This window comes from Erithacus rubecula (genome assembly GCF_903797595.1).
Source record: "Erithacus rubecula genome assembly, chromosome: 2".
Taxonomy (NCBI): domain Eukaryota; kingdom Metazoa; phylum Chordata; class Aves; order Passeriformes; family Muscicapidae; genus Erithacus; species Erithacus rubecula.
Window position 1 is genome coordinate 7,019,695 of NC_136685.1, and position 17,753 is coordinate 7,037,447.

Sequence of the window (17,753 nt, forward strand, 5' to 3'; positions counted from 1 at the left end):
CTGGGTGACTGGTCTTTCTCTCTGGGTCATGAAAAATAAGCAATTCCAGAAGGCAAATCATTCTATTTATTGTGAGATGGGATGCATCATCCTACAGACATTCCCATATTTTCTCCCAACTGCAGTGAAGTCTAGACTGCCAGTGGGACCCCTGAGGGAAGCAATGGAACACCCCTCATCAGTTCAATATGTAAATCACCCTTTTTTTTTATGGTAGAGGGGGATGGGGATGGCCTCTTCCTTCACCTCATCTCTTAGACACCTATTTTGTGGGGAGAGGACTTGCCTCTTGGACAGGTCTGCCTCCCTCTCTGCAGACTGCAGTAACAGTCCAGAAGGTGAGGTTAGACTGCCTTGGATGCCAACCTTGGACCTAAATGTTGGTTAGCTGAGACATAAGCACCTCTCATTGGCCCAGGGACCCTGTCTGCACACAGGAACCTGACTTAGGAGAAAAACACCCTTCAGGAAGCCTCCAAGGCTCTTCTCTTCAATCTCTGTATCACAAATTAAGCCCTTGTTTTGAGATGTCTGATTCCATGAGTAGCAAAGTCAAGCAGACTGGAGTCAATGTGGCTGGAAGTGCACTCAAAACATGTAATCTGGCTTTTAGGGGACAGTGCCCCAGCCCAGCTGCTGTTTATATCCATGCTCTCCTGAAGCCCTGCACTGCAGTAATCCTGTATGGGTACTCACCCTTCCCCTGAATCTCATCTTTCTCCCTTCATGGGCACAGTGATGGGGAACAGGTATCAGGAATATTTCACACCTGACCCTTTACAGATGATTCTGCACAGAGATTGCTTTCCATGGTCAGTTGCTGTTGGGAGGGAGGTGAGCACCAAGTCCTGGCTTAGGCTTGAGTGCTGTGCAGCTACTGATGGGGATGACCTGTTTCCAAAACAGGTGCCTGGTATGGTGCTGAGCTTAGGCTCAGGACTAGACTAAACCAAGTTCAAAAGGGCTCATATATTTGAAAGATAAATCACATGGAATGGAGAATTTTCTGGATGAGGAGCAGAATGCTCAGCCTAGGATTATCCATATTCTGAGAAACTAAAAGGGTTTCGAAATGCACTCTCATTATCAAATTTGTTTCGTAAATAACTTTAGAATTGTTTTGGACAATCAAACCTGGTTATCATCTCTTTATCAGTGCAATAAAAACAACATATTTTCTTCCCTGCTATGACTAATTCTCATGAAATAGCCTTCCTCAAGATGAGCAATAACTCTAGTTCTATTATGTTTTTTATCCGTGTTTTGGTTTTATTTTGAGAAGGAAATAATTGATCTTATTTGATTTTGAACATTTCTCTTTTATTCTTTTGAGACACTACTTGCTATTCTACCATCAGATACCAAGTTGAACACACAGTGGAATCAATGGAAGAATATGAGGTTAATAATAACCAGCCTGTGGCAAATAATAAGCTGAAGTAAATACTCTGAAAGATTCTATTTCTGCATGTTTCTATAGATGTGCACAGCACCTTCATGAATAGATCATATTCTCATTGATGTTTCTGGTGACACATCAGTGCCTTTGGTTGCAATGACACTAGGGTTTAACCCTGGCTTGCACTGATTGAAATGGCCTTTCTATTATATTTAATATAAAGAGATCTCTTTTATTCTTTAAGAAAAACTGCCATTTCTTGTTCTGATTTCTATAATAACACAAGGAGTGCAATATAAATCACATAAAGCTTTAAGTGCTGTCTCGAAGGAGCTGCTAACAAATATCATAGAGGATTTTAGATGTACTGTATCTGTAAACATTCTAACCCTATGAACTATAATGATTCTGTATTATTAAGGGCATGATCCCACAAAAAATTGAGTGCCTCTTGCAATTTCAGCTCTTGACTTCCATGAAGTTTCAGAAAGGACAAGGCTTTACACTGCATATAGCCCACAAAAAGCAAGTCTTTAGAAATTCCACCCCATAGCCCTGAGTTTATTGTCTCACAAAGACACATTTGCTCAGTTTACAGGCGAATATTTATTTTTCTCACCTGACAGTTTTGCAAACTCAACTTGACATCAAGCTGAATTTTTTCTTATTCAAGCATCATCATCAGTAATAAAGGTATTTTTGCCTTGGATACACCTGTGCAACTCCATTAGCCTCCATCAAGGTTACATGTGTGCAACTGAGGTTATATATGGAATGCAACTGGGATGGAGAGACCTGATGGTGGACACAAATCGACTCCTGGAATATTTATTGCTGTTGATGATGTGAAAAAAAGGCAAAAAGTGGTGAGTTTAGGAAACAGGCTAAACCTTCCACTATTTTTTCCTTGTAATGCATGCAAGCATTATGTAGGCAGCTGAAAGACAATACATGCTGAAATCTAGGCTTTTGCTTTCACAAAATTTAGGATTTAAATTTTTTATATTGTTTTAACTAACCTCATAACAGAGCACTGCTTAATCTAATGTATATCTCCATTTAATAACTAAATAATAAAGCAGCAAGATTTGTCAGTGTGCTTCTAGAAACAGATGCTGCCTGGTGACTTCTGCACACAAGCAGAAAATCCAAATGACAGTCTTTGGACAGTCAGTGATTTGGTTTCTCTGAGTTAGTTCTATGATTTTTCTTTTCCTGTAGACTCTACTCTTTATCACCCTGAAAAGCACATACTGTAGCCTTAACAATTAAATAATAATGAGCAGACAGAAGAGAAAGGACAGGAGAGATCTGGCATAGCTACTGCTAGCAATCATTAGATTTACAGAGGGGAAAAGACATGCTTCCTAGGCCAACATATTTTTTATGAATAATTGATAAGGCAGTCAGTACAGTTATATCATAGAAATGTAATATATATCCATAATTATAGAACCAGCTTTGTGCAAAAGGACACAATACACTGAAAGGAGATACCAGCCAATATGCCATCCTGAAATAAAATACAGTCACTATTGTGTTAGTTGGCAAAATTTAAATACAGGATTTGAAGCAAGCAAAATGTTCTTTAATCCCATTTTTTTAGCACAGTCCAGGCTCAATCTGCTCAGGAAAATACTGCAAGGCAAAATCAGCAGCTGCATTAATTTGCTGATGATTGAGAGAGAAATGAAAGTTATCCTCGTGGTTTTTTTCTCCCTACTTGCTACTCTAACTTACTAATAATACGAGAGTACTAATTTATTCCTAGGCAAGTATATGAAGGATACAAATTGAAAAATCAATGTAATGGAAAAAAAAGATTATCATGCCCTGTTTAGAATCAATCAGCTAGAAACAGAGGGGGAAAAATGCGAAGGTGGAGACACGATGTTTAGAAAATGTACATACTGTGCCTACCCTAAGCTGAAGTGTTTGTATGAAAAAGCTGCTGTTAGTCCAACATGCAGACTGAGCTACATTTTGACCAGAAAATCATCTTATTTCCAATTCTTTCTAGAGAAATTAATCCATTGTCTTTTCTATTTTTTTTTTAAGGTCCCCAAATAATAAAAATATCAATCCCTTTGCCCATAAAAGCCACACAAAAGCATGTAACAAAGATTTCAGGGTGAAGGGATTCCAGCACTCTAAATGCTTTATTTGCACGGTGTCTCAGCACCATTCACCTGAACGCTGATGGCTTTTTGCAGCCTGAAGCACAGACTTTGGTTGTGTGTGGCAGAGTCCCTTGCAAACACTGACAGCAGTAGTTTTTAGTTGTGCACTGAATCACCATTAGCAGTGGAGTTTAAATCTTAGATCTCTCAGTGGTGAAACACTTTCTTCGGCCAAAAACCAGCCTCTACTCATCAGAAATAATTACAGTGTATGAGTCAGATGTGTAACAAATGGATCTGAGTCTCAGTTTGGAAATACATTCAGAGGAGGTGGAAAGAATGGCTACTGGCTCTGTGACAGGAGATTCAATCTTCATAAACCTGCAAGAGAGGGGAGGAAAAAAAAGCGACACAAATGCGCCCTACAAAAGAACAGAGCAGATCACAGCTGGAAGGAAGGCAAACCTTTTAATCAGGTCCTTGAAATACAAGCTGCAGGAAGCTAGAACATTTTGGTGGACTTCAAACTCTTTGCCTTCAACAATAATTTTCAGGTCTGTAAACTCTTTCGCTCTGCGTTGCTGGTTCAACTCCTTCAACATTTCTGCAGAACAGAGAAGACAGACAGTGCCAGGGTTCCCATTAAGAGTTTTTTATTTTCACTTTTTACTTTTCATTTTTTTTTTTTTGTAAAGAAGTAGAGAAACAGGAAACAATTGATATTTTTGTTGGTAAGATTGGCTCAACACAGACAGTCAGAAGTTACGAACAAAACATATTAAAAAAAAAGAAAAAGAAAAAAGCAGGAACCAGTAGGTCTAAACAACTGAAATATATATATACACAGAAAAAAAAAAAAAAAAGCAAAACAATTCCTACATTTGGAAGGGTTAAAAATGAAAATAAAATATTTCAGCATTAGCAAATCAGAAACACAGAGAATGCATTATCACAGAAGAGTTAAAATAATTTGTTATAATAAAAATCAAGAGCTAATGAATTTATATCCAAATGGAAATAAGTTTTGAATATACTAGAATAATATTAGTAAAAATGGTATTATGATGCATTATGAACTGGATATGGGTCAAAATAATAAAACCACAAGACCTGCAAAAATAACTTATCCTTAACATTGTAAAAATGTGTTAAGCCTCTCAGTTAACATAAAATATAGCAGTTCCATATAATATATAAATTGCAGTGCATAAAAAATTAGCTAAATTATCAATGCACCTTGCAATATACCTCAGCTATATAGACTACAATTCTATATGTTTCAGAATTAGCTTAAAAGCATCCTTATGATAAAAAAAAAAATCTCATGCAGAGAATAAATTGCTGCCTTTTATAGCAATTCCTATTTTTTGCACTCCAAGGATTTTTACCATCACAGCATTTTTATTTTTTAGCCTTCAATGGCTTCATTTACAGCAACAATCAACTTTCACACATCATGAAAGAATCATAATGATTAAAATAACCTATGAAAGTGTTTCCATCCTGCAATAAAGCACCTACCTTGCGTGATGCCACCTTTTATAGAGCCTATTGGTGCTAACAGAATGAAATGATAGCATGCCACGTCTCCATGTGGGGATGTGAACTGCTAAGCAACCTACATGTTTTATATGCTGCCTGAACTTTTAAAGCTAAGACTTCCCTCCAACTTTGCAGACTAAAGTGGCTATCAAGATGAATAATACACTTTTCACCTGGGCAATAGCCTGGCAGTTCAGAAGCCAGTGATCAAGATGACAGAAGAGCTGATTTTAAATACTAAAGAACTTTGGGTTTATTTTATGTTTGCAATAGGTCAAGGTTCTCATTTCCTCAGTGTAACACCTGAACACATTCCTCTTCAGACAGATCTGTAAATCAACAGTTCCTTACATGGAGTCCTTACATGAAGTAAAAGGGACCTCAAGGGTGTGTAACTCTAACTGTGCTCAAAGCTACTGACAGGCTTGAGCAAGAGCTGCCAAAGCATTGCCAAAGGGTCTCATGGTGAAATCCAGACCCAAACAATCCCTGTGCTCTCCTGCTTCCCCAAGGAAACTCAACAGGAATCATTTCTGCCAAGCACTAGTGTTTAACGACACAAAAGCATGCAAATATACAACTGTTTCATGAAAAGAAATTGAATCCCTCCCAAGTCCCCACATCTGTGGTGCATATTTTTCAGGCCTAAGTAAATAAATGTCACCTTGCACATTTATGTCTATTTAATGGAAACACAGTAGTGTCTGAAAGGCTAATTATTCTATGCTGAAATGGGTCAGTGCTCTCCAGAGAGCAAGCAGATCATTAGAGAGGGCACAGAAATAACAGCAGGCTTTTGTCAGATCTATAATAGGGGAAAATAAACCACTCTGTCCTGTGGGTGCTGTAGCAGGGACTATTTTTAACAAATACAGCTGAAGTAAAGCACAATGATACATTTTGAGCAAAACCTAAAATGGGATCTGAATGTTCACTCCCATGCAGGGGAGTCTTCTGCTGGAGGTGTGATGCCTGAAGTCACTGCACAATCAACACTTTGGGCTCAGCTGAAGACCAGGGTTGGTTTGGGCTCAAGGGGTGTTATACTTGATTGAGGGCCACAGTGACTGAGGTCTCTGGTTTCACAGGAACAGCACCAGGTGCTTTATCAGTTGCATATATTTATGGAGGAAGCATTTTTCTGTCCCTTTTCACATATGAGCTTTTTTTATTTATTTTTTTTTTTTTACCTTTCTCTGTCATGGTCCATTTTCCCACTTTCATTTACAGCAACGACATTTTCCTCACACCAATTTTCTATCATTTCATGTCTTAAAGACAGTTACTTTTCCCTCTAAACTTTCTGATACTCTCTCCCCCTTTTTAAATTCACCCAACCACTGTCCTTGACCCCATTTGCACTTTTCTTAAGTTTCTATTCGAGTTCCATTTCTCTTGTATCTGTGACTCTAAAACCTTCCTTGCAGAGGCCATTCAGGACAAGAGCTCCATCCATGACTAAGTCACACAAGTCTAAGATTACACTTACACAAAGGGTCAATCTCCACCTCACCTCATTCCATCTCCCTCTTTTAAAGCTTGTGATCATTATTATGGTGTTCACAAGGGCACAACTGTATGAATGAATAGCAACTGCACAGATGGATCCTGTGGAGAGGAGAGGAGAGGAGAGGAGAGGAGAGGAGAGAGAGGAGGAGAGGAGAGGAGAGGATAGGAGAGGAGAGGAGGAGAGGAGATGAGAGAGGAGAGGAGAGGAGAGGAGAGGAGGAGAGAGAGGGAGGAGAGGAGAGGAGAGGAGAGGAGAGGAGAGAGAGGAAGAGGGAGAGGAGAGGAGAGGAGAGGAGAGGAGAGGAGAGGAGAGGAGAGGAGAGGAGAGGAGAGGAGAGGAGGAGGAAACAGAGTTGAGTTGTCTTGAATGGGCTGGGGGTTTTAGGAAGTGAGCTCAGGGTAAGCAGGACAGTACAGACCATTCTTGAACTCCTGACTGTGGCCAAGATTACTGGAAAACAAGACACAAAGCTCAGCCACTGCTGCTAATGATGCTGTGCTCTCTGTGCTGCTTCCAGTATTTTGAGAACTGGTTTGAGTATCTAAGTCCCCAAACAGCTCCCACAGGTAATGGGCTCATTATTTGGACTTGCCGAGCACCCTTTAATTACACTCAGTCCTGGGCACAGCTTCTATCTATGCTCTTTACACACTTGAATGTGCTTTATGCTGCATGCATTCGTTAAGGGATGCAAACCAGAAAACCAGTCTGGAGCAGTAATGCAATTTAGCTCATAAAACCCCAGAAATCAAGATTAGAACAAGTTCTAATCAAAAACCGAAGCTCCTCTTTTTTCTACAGACATTTGGAGGCCATGATTCACTCCTTGTCCCCTAAATAGGTATAGTGCTGTCCACAGAGAGATGACTATGAACTGTCCTGAATTTTTGCAGCTTAGTATCTGAACTAGAAAGAGGAGAGGCAGGTGGAGAGGAGAAGGAAATCAGGAGACTGCATTGATTCATCGATCTTCCTCGCTCAGGCTCCTTTGTATTACCAAATAACTAGCAGGCATTAGTATTGGACACAAGGTTATATCAGAATGGGCCCTCATTCTCAGAGTATTTGTAATGCTCACACTGTGCTTAGCCAGGCATTAATGATTTATGAGGACTCAGGATGAGTTGCAAAACAAATTTTTTCACCAGGTAATAATGCCTGCCGATGAGTTGTAAAAGAAGAGACAACACAGTGCAGTCCTGGCAGTGAAAAATGACCTCAGCTCTCTCCTGCTAGTCCCTCTTCTGGGCTCCTCCTAATTTTCAGCATTTCCTCAAACAAATGGAATTTCCTGAAACCTTCAAAAAGGGATGTGCTGGGAATTTCCTACTGGTTATTTATTCCTCTCATTTCTTTGTTCTAATGGACTTTATTTTCTTTGTTTTTTTGTTTTTTTTTTTTCCCTCATTTGACTGTTTGTTTTATTAAGAGATCCAGGTAAAAATTAAGTGCAAGGACAGTTAAGGTGCAAGGTTTCAGCAGGGTGAGCACTGATGTTTGTTCTCCTACCCTAGTGCAAGGGATTTTCCCTTCCTGCCACAGGTGCACACACACATGGGAATGAGATTTCAAAACCAAGCCTGGCCTTTCTGTCTTCTTCTTCACTAGTGATGCTAAATCATTCTCAGTGAAAGACTGGTTGAATGCTTTCTTCAAAAAGAACTGCACAAGAGACCCTCCAAAATTACATGAGCTATGTAGTGGCTGAACCTAAAGGCGACTTGACCTGAAACCTGCAACTGCACATCTCTGTGGAGCTTGTCAATGGCAGCATTTTCTGTCTTGCCATTATCATTGCTTGGGGGCATTTAAATAATTATATTGAGAGTCCCAGAGACAATATAGGTCAGAAGGTGTAAGTGACTTTCCTCAGGTCAGGAATGGAGCCAGAAGAACTCAGAAGCTTTGATTCTTGGTCCCCAGCTCCAGCCATCACACCGTATTTTTTCCCTTTTAATTAATGTACAAATTACAAATTAAACTAAAGAGCCCATAAGCTTTGGATCAAATACAAGACCAAGCACAACTGTGTAATAGCGTAGATCAAGAAAAGGGAAAAGAAATTATATAGTGAATATTTTAAAAAATTACTTATAATCAGAAATAAAAATGAACAAGGAACTTATTCCCAAAGTTTATTTATTCTGTATTTTAAGCACAGTGAAGACACAATACTTAAAGACCCTTTCTAATGCACATTCCCATGGCACAATGGAAGCTCTCAAATTTCTTTCCATTTTTAATAAAGTACTCCTTACTTAAATTCTAGTAGATAAAGCTTTAAAGGGAGTACCAATAAAATGAGCCATGAAATATGGAAGAATCATTTTTATAAACAGATTTTTAAATAGTTTACTTGGGAAAACTAACCTCTTATAAAACTGTAAAGGGTAACTGATGAAACATCACTAATTATTCTTGTGAGGAACATGCAAGAGACCAGTGCTTGCTCACACAGGCTCATGCTTTCATGATTGGGACAGAAAATGTGAGAAAGCCAAGAAAAGTTACAAGAGGAAAATCCAATTAACTTCTTCCCTTAATAAGGATGGAGATTAATTCCCAAGGTTATGCTCTAGTTATGCAAAACAATAATTTTAACCATTAAACACCAGCACTGCCCACACTTCCTTATTTTTATAGTGGGAGAGTATGGATAGATACAAGAAACTAAACAATGAAGCAGAAGATCTAGAAGTCAAACAAAAGCTGTGAGTTACAGGAAGGAGTTTGCCATGGTGAACCCTTCCCATGTGAACCACACAAGAACTCAGGATATTCTGCCACTTTGACAAGTCTCTCCTTCTCCTCACCACATCCACAGACACAGAGAACCCCAAAGGCTGCAGAGTACCCCAATAACCTGCTGAATGTACCCTCCTGCTGCTGATACATGGCTTGAAGCAGCTGCAGAGAGGTAACAACTCAATGCCCAGCTGCCTCATGAGGCCAGGCTGATGAAGTTAAGCAGATACACCTGGCACTGCAGTGGCTGATGCTGCTCTCCACTCCTGCAGACACCCTGACCTGCTAGACCAGGATGAACATCATCATCATCATCATCATCATCATCCATCCCTTAAGGTCTCCTGTGATGTTTAGGATGGGGGTTAGTTATTCCCCAGTTGACAAATACAAAAATCAGCTACAGCATATTCCCTGTGATGTGAAGACAAGCACACACCTGTGGAGAACAGCTTCTTATTTGGAACTGAGGGTAAGAAATAGATCCTTTAATCTCTTTGGGCCTGAAAGGAAGAGGGAGATGAGTGAAGCCTGGTGAGAATCACTAACAGATGAGGATGTTTCAGATCATCAAATAGACTGAGTTGGAAGGGACCCACAAAGGCCATTGAGTCCAACTCCCAGCCCTGCACAGGACAGCTCCAAGTACCACTCCATGTGCCTGTGAGCATTGTCTGAACACTTCCTGAGCTCTGTCAGGCTGGTGCTGTGCCCACTGCCCTGGGAGCCTGTTCCAGTGCCCAACCATCCTCTGGGAGAAGAACCCTGTGATCTTCAGTTTCCTTCCTGGACCCTGAAGATTATACATGGGTTATCTGGACTCTCTCTGCAGTTGAATAGAGACAGAGCCCATCTCAGGCACAGTCCAACCAGTTCTGTGTGCTGGGACAGGTAGGATGTACTGTCCCTCCCCAGGGATTACCAAGGGAGATTAAATAGTTAGTTAGGACCAGACAGTTGTTCCTTTTTTGTTTTCAAAAGGTGAAAACTAATCTGTTGCAGATAAATACTTCCACTTTTTTTTTTTTTTTTTTTTTTTTTTTTTTTTTTTTTTTTTTTTTTTTTAATTGGAACTCAATTTCAGTTGAACTTCTTTACCAAAAGCAGAAGGAGAAGGGGGCGTAAGAAAGCTGGGACTGCCAGTGCAAGGATCCTTTCTCAGAGAGATGGGGGAGGCAGACAAATGGTGAAACACTCTCACTCTGTACTGTACTGCAAAGAGCCAAGGCTGCTAAAGGCTTGGGATGGAGGTGCAAAATACTGTCTGCATGATACTGGTGTGCCCAGTCCTCTTTCAGCCTCTATTCATTATGGAGTTTCCATAGGACAACATCCTGTGCCCAACGCACATGAAAATGCTTATTCTGGTTCTGGTTATCTCCTGCATATTTTGCTTTCCTAAACCCTTAAACCACATAAAATGAACTGAGAAAAGCTCAGTAGTGAATATGAGCATGGCAAGGCCACGCCCTGACAAGCCTGTGCTACCCAGCTACACCCCCTGGTGAAGATGGAGCATATGCTGATGGAGAGGCATCGCTGCTGGCACAGCTACACCAGCCCCTGAACAAAGGCAGCAAGAGTCATCTTCTGCTGGGTTTTGTCAGCACAGCAATGTGAAATGCAAGGTGTGAAGTTGTCATACTCCAAGCTGATACAGCCATGGCAGTAGGGCTTTGTAGTGCAGACCAACCTGTCTAGATCTTCGTTGTGTTGACACTGTTAAGACACCTGTGCTGCTAAAGAAAACAGTAACAGATGCTGGAGAGTTGGAAAATATTTTTAAATCTTGCTGAACAAAACATATGTGGCTGTATATGATAATTCTACTCAAAGGACTGTTGGCAATGAGATGCCCTGTTGTGCTAAGTAATTTTTTTTTGGTTCACATAGGCAAATTCTTCTCACCTTATGATGAGAAAGGAACAACAAAGTCAGCTGTGGTGATTACAGACAACTGCAACTCTACGTGTAAATGGAACCTTTCTAAATATACTAAAAACTCAAGGAAGTCACTACATCATGTTTTGAAACTAATTTTCAGGCTGTTATCATCACTGGAACTGACATTAGGAGGTACCTCAAGGCTGCATTCACACATTAGAGAGTTGATATTTCTCTATATTAGACCATAGAACTATTTTAACATATTTTCTGATTATATTCAGAGATGAACTACACCCCTAATCTCTAGGGGAAAAAAGAAAAACAACTTTAGATGCAACTTTAGAGAGATTTACAGTTATGCATCAAAATATAAAAAAAAGGAGTCTGGGGGCTAGAATGACTTTGCTGCTTTGATTTATGAGGTAAAGTCTTCTATGGTATCCACGCCTGCTAATTGATAATCAAACAGGGTTACAAATGCACAGTGAGCATATGTGACCAGGTTTGAAAATGAACTGCATTTATACTACATATATGGATGCAAAGAATAAGAAAAGAATTCGGTGATGATTTGATTTCTTTCATTTCCAGTGCACACTGTGATCCATGTAAGGAAAGGCAGCCAGACCAAAGGACCCAGCATAAAAATACCCACTGAGATGCTGAGATAAAGATGTAGCTTCCTATATCATGATGTGCTGGTTTTTTTTCAGAATTCACCCCTGATTAAAGACAAAGTTGGCTGCAGCATGTTCTATATTGGCCAAGGCAAACAAAGCCCAGGAGATCCCAGCAAACTGCCAGTCTGGTCCCCTCTCCATATATAACATGCCACTATGTCAGTTAGCACTGTAACTTGATTTCCAGGCAGACAATAATTTTCTCTGGAGACAAAATGAGAGAGACAGGCAGAAAGAGAAGAAGAAGAAAAAAATCTATGAGCACTGTAAATGCAGAATAGCCCAGACTCAAAGGGAAATTTAGTTCTGATTGTTTTACTTGCCAGCAGGCAGACCTGAATATAAATCCACACTTAAGGGAAGGCTAAAATATTTATTACTACGCAGTCTGGGATGGACTCAGTATTATCCTAATTGCTTGTAGCAGAAGACTAAGAGACAGCTTTTGGACCTTTTTGATCTCTTTATGCAGAGCAAGGCATTAGCTAAACACCTCCCAGTTTTGAAGGCTTTGAACAAGCAGCACCCATCAGTGAAACCAATGGTGTGATCACCAACAGGCTCCTGACATGGCAGCACCAGTGAAACACTGGCCAGTTTTGGTGCCAGCTGTGTGATAACAGCAGCCACAGGCACATCTGCACCATCAGCCAGCAAACAAAACACTTGTGTTCCAAAAGAAGAAAGAGGAAAAAAAAAAAAAAAGACAGGTTTCTGAAAACAAATCAGTTATGTATCCAGAGCAAATTGCATCTACTAGAGCAAAAAACCCAAACCCCAAAATACCACAACTCTACGGTGTAACACCTGACAATCAAAGACTTCAAAGCACTTAACATACATTAATTAGCAAGGATGAGGCTGCTCCTCTGCCCACTGTAAACAAAGCAGTGCTGTCCAGCTTCAACAGGGGCAGGGCTTAGGCTTTTAATAAAACGTACATAAGTGTAATCAACATAAGTCTTTGAAATACATTTTTACTAGCCAGTGGTAATGCACATATTTTCTAACATGCACATACTGCTGTACAGGATTCCTAATGAAAGCAAATAAAAGCAGTCAAATCTTGGGCACTGAAATCTCACCCTTTCAGAAGATACTATACACCATCTATAAATAAAGTATTAAACCTCAGTATTTAGGCATATATACTCCGTGGATGGTTTAGTACCAGGCATGTGTCATGTACACGGTTAAATGCATGTGACAGTATTTCTTGGTCCAGTGGACATCTCATATCACAGAGAACTGTTTTTTGGTGTGTCCCCACAGTAAGTCTTAGTGATTCATTACATTATCAGAACAGGTAGGTGCAATCAAATATTGAAAAAAAAAAAAAATCACAAAAAAAAACCCCAAAAGAAACAAAAAGCTCTCTCTGTTAAATCTAGGCCCTCCCTGGGGTATTCTGCAATCCCACAACTCCATTTCAGCAACTGGTTCCCTGCTGTGTAGCTTCAGCAGGTGTGGGGGACTGCAATCATGACTATTCACAACTACAGAAGTTATTGTAGTAGTTAAATACAGGGCTGTTAACTTACCTAAGAATCATAAATGACTACAGGTTTGGAAAAAAAAAAAGATAAATAAGGTAGTTTTTGGGCCCCCTGAGCTTTAAGAACATGGTATTTTATGTTAAAAAAGCCATAATTTGTGTCAAGATTTCCTCTGAACATCATACTACTTACAATAATTTCAACTCTCTAGATTCTATCTGTCCTGAAGATGTGAAAGACTTTATAATTGTTTTTTTTTCTCCTACATTTTAAATCACTGTAAAGTTTTCAAAGTCTAACATTATTGCAGTTGTTTAGGAAACAGTTTGTAAAATGTCCTCACTTCTACCTAGCTAATGTTTTCCTGTTTTGTTTTTTGATTTTTAAACCTTTGTTTTTAAGCAAACTTCTTGGAAGATGTTTCTATTATTACTAAGTATTTTTGTATAAATCCCACTAAAGTCATTTCCTAGTCTCCATGTTGCCTGAGCAGGGGGTTTGTACAGTATGGCAAGAGAATACGAGCCATAACTAGCTGATAATGTAAGAAACCATTTAACTGCAAATATTGTTTCTATTCAGAGAGAATTAAGTTATCAGGATGTGCTTAAGTAGCTGCCTTACTAAACTCAGAATTAAAAAAAAAAAAAAAAAAAAAAGAGAAAAAAAAGAGAGAAAAAAAAAGGGGAAAAAAAAAGAAAGAAAAAAAGAGACACTTTTAAGAAGTCTGTTGAGATTAAAGGACACAGATTTATTTAATGAGAATTAAAATTTATGGGCTTTCTAAGAATTAAGCAAGCTTATAAAGACTATTTTGAGAGCTGAATGGCTTTCACATAATGAAGATGGTTGATAAGACTTGGCTAAAACATTTCAGAAACAAATGAAAACAAAGGAACACCTCAGAAAACACGGTGATTAAGTCAGAATCTCAACTGGGAAGACAATATACAAATTTCACCATCATTTCATAATCCGAAAATGCGACTACAACCAACCCGCAAAGGTGCTGAACCCATGAAAGGATAACAACAGGCAATTTTGAATCTAGACAAGCATGAAAGAAGCGTGTTTTTCTCCTTCTGTGTAGTTATGGCAACAGAGAGATATAAAACCCCTCCTAACTGAACAAGGGCTTTTTTCCTCTCTCTGCTCCCATCCCCAACTTTGCAGCTGTCACCACAAGCCGTGGCGCATCTGAGGCAGCGCACAACAAAGGAGGCTGAGCACAGCTCCTGCTCCAATGACAGCCTCACCAGGGCTCCAGCCCGCACTGCGAAGACAAAGTTGGAAAGTTTCACAAAAGAATTGATGTGGATTTCTTCTCTGGATGTCCTAGTGGGAAATCAAAGATCTATTTTCATTTAAGGTACTCGCAGCTTTTCTTGCTAATGACCGAAATATCTAGAACAAGAGCTGCCCAACAGTAGTTTTGCAGGTTTACAGGGGTCCATAAAGCCACTTGCACTGATCTGAAAAGCCACATACGCAGGAAAGCATTTACTGTTTCCACTTTTGAAGCGGGCATTAAAGATAGTGAAATGTAAGAAATGTGCAGGGCTGGGAGGCACCTTTGAAAACTATTGTTGAAGCCATGAGGATTCTGGAGAGGGGATATTTTACAGCTTTAGACAAGCAGAAAATAAGAGGATTTAATTTAGATACAAGATTCTTGATGGGAATTGATAGATCATCACCCATAGGCTACTTCACTGATCTGTGACACACAAATCCAGGACTTACAACCAAGTTAGAGGGGAGCTTCCTCTGTGCTCCTCACAAAGGGCAGCCTTAAACTCAGCAATGAAAGCTCCAAAAAGGAACATATGGGATTGGAAATGAAACAGCCACCATTTATTGTCAGTGGCCTTTTGAAATTTTATTTTGCATTCCTCAGGAACAAAACTCCTCATTTACTTTGTGTTCAATGATATTTTGGCCCTATGACACAGTAGAACCTGGTGTCTCTAATCAGCATGTGCTGTGTGTCTGAACCAGATTCAGGGGAGGTAGTTATTACAATTTCATTCATTTTGCCTCATGTCTCCAAACCACAAATTTATAAACACACATACACACACACATACACAGACACACACAATGAAAATGGTGGTACTTTTACTTAGGTATGTGGCATTAGCAGTTTGCTATTTGTACAAATTAACAACCCTGGGAACAACTCATTAAAAATCTACAGCTAAACCTCAAGGGCTTTGTGATTCCACCTCTCGTGTACTTGCCCTCCCTGCTCCAGCAGCAGAAGGCCAACATGTATTGAAGAAGAACAAACATCTACCTGTGCAAAAGCTGCCCTTTCTGTTTCACATGAAATGTCAATATTTCAAAAGCTGGTTTTGTCTTTCCAAGTACCTGTGACCCTTTCAGAAGACTTCATGGACAGAGTTTAAAAAATGAAAATAGTTCATAATTTCTTTTTTTTTTCCTTTGTATGTACATTTTTACTTTGCTGTAGAAAATGTCATTAATAGTGACAATATGGCACAACTGTCATGTCTCACAGCGCTGACGTCTTTAGGTTAGTTTGGAACTGTTTTTTCTAGGTCATTATTTTTAATTAATACAATGAATTAGTATATTTTTATTCAAAATGTCAAACTGTTTTAATCATAACACAAATATGAAACATTGACCTAGAAAATAGGACGTTTTTATAGTACTAAGTAGCAACAACATAATTAAAAGCATGACATTCTAAAATGAAAATAGTGTATTTGACCATTTTACATCTTAATGAACTATCATATCAACCTGCTATTTAAATTTCATTAAACTGGATAACAAATAGAAAATACATTTTGAAACAACATCATTTCTCATAACAAATTCTGGAAATATGTACCTTGTTAATGATGGTTAAATGACTTTTCTAATTAGTGTGGTTTGGGAAAAAAACTGATTGAAATGGCATTTTACAGAAAAAATAGTTTCAAGGACAATTTATTTTACTGAAGACACTGTCAATACTCCATCAAGCAGCACCTACTTAGCCATAATCAGAGCTTGCTTCAGCTGTGTGGCTCTGCAGAGTCTCGTGGAGTTGAACTGACACAAAATCTTTTTAAGTGACACTGAGTATTTCCCAGCTCTAAACCAACACACCCGTTCAACTGAGAGCAGGTTTTGGTCCCCACAGCTGTACTGTGTAATAATTACAGTTACAGACACACACACTTGCAATGCCACCAAAGAAACACTGTTTCTTGATTTTCTGATTTTTAAGGTTAATTTTCTAGTGAGTTTAACTTAAGTCTTGGCTTTTCTTTAGGCTTCCTTTTTTTCTTTTTATTCTTCAGCTCCTTCTTATACACTTGTGATTTTCTCTGAGCAATAATTTTTAAAGGTAGTAATATATCACTGAGAATGTGATTAACATAATACAGTGCATTCCTAAGGACACCAAATTGCTCAACTGAAGTGCAATTTGGGTAGGCTGCAACTTATTTTTAAAGATTCATAATGCTGTAAATGTAAAATAAAACTGAAGGTGAAGCAGCAGCTCTGGGGTCTTCGTCTGTAAGAACTCTAAGAAATGAAAAAAACCTAACAAAACCACAGAAAATGTAGATTAAATTTTTCAAAATGCCTAAATAACTTCTGAGCCTGGGACTTAACAGCTTTGGAAAATTTAACCTATCTGTAATTTGTCATAAAGACAAACAATGATTTCTCTTGAAATAATAGGATCAAACTGCTTTTGACTAACCAAAGTAATGTCAAAGGTTAAAAAGATAGAGCAGGAAGGCAAGAACCTACTTTGTGAAAGCCATTCATCAGAGCTTCAAATCCCTGCTTGTTCTCCAGGGAATAGTCTGCAATGACAACCTCACATAAAAGCAAGACATCCCCCTTTGTAGAGGACCACACAATTCTTGTCTTAATCACACAAATTTTACATAATTTTCACACCAATCTTTAATACTGGTTCAAGTAAAAGAAGTCAAAGTTCAGAACTCTGGAAGTTTGGAAGTGCAAACTCTAGTTATTCTTATGGTTTTCATCCTCTTTAGTTGATGGACCCAAGTAATAGCCCAAACCATTATTTTGTGGTCCTTAGTATTCATTGTATAAATGAGAAAAATTAATGTAAGTCCTTAGAAACAACTCTACAAGTATTGAATAGAGTTTCTGGAAGGAAAAAAAAGACATTCAATAAAGGACTCAATTTGAATCTACTTGAGGAAGAATATTTTCAAGTTATTTTTGAAAGCAAAAAGATAATATAGTTGTTGTGGACCCACTTACTTGGTGGTGCACCAAAAAAATGCCTTCCCTATGCCTAAAAATTAGGAAGCAACAAAGATTTCCAGTATGACGAACTTTAAAAAAAGTTTGGTGTTTTTTTCTAACTAGCAA

The 17,753-nt window shown here is 38.8% G+C and overlaps 1 protein-coding gene across 5 annotated transcripts in view; it reads right to left on the minus strand.

The window, feature by feature from the left end:
* Positions 1-17,753, minus strand: part of KLHL29 (kelch like family member 29) — a 385,829-nt gene that overhangs the window by 66,156 nt on the left and 301,920 nt on the right. For all 5 annotated transcript variants that reach the window (XM_079298042.1, XM_079298039.1, XM_079298043.1 and 2 more), the window contains one exon: positions 3,985-4,123. In XM_079298042.1, coding sequence (XP_079154168.1) covers positions 3,985-4,123 — 139 coding nt within the window. The remainder of the gene's footprint in view (positions 1-3,984; positions 4,124-17,753) is intronic.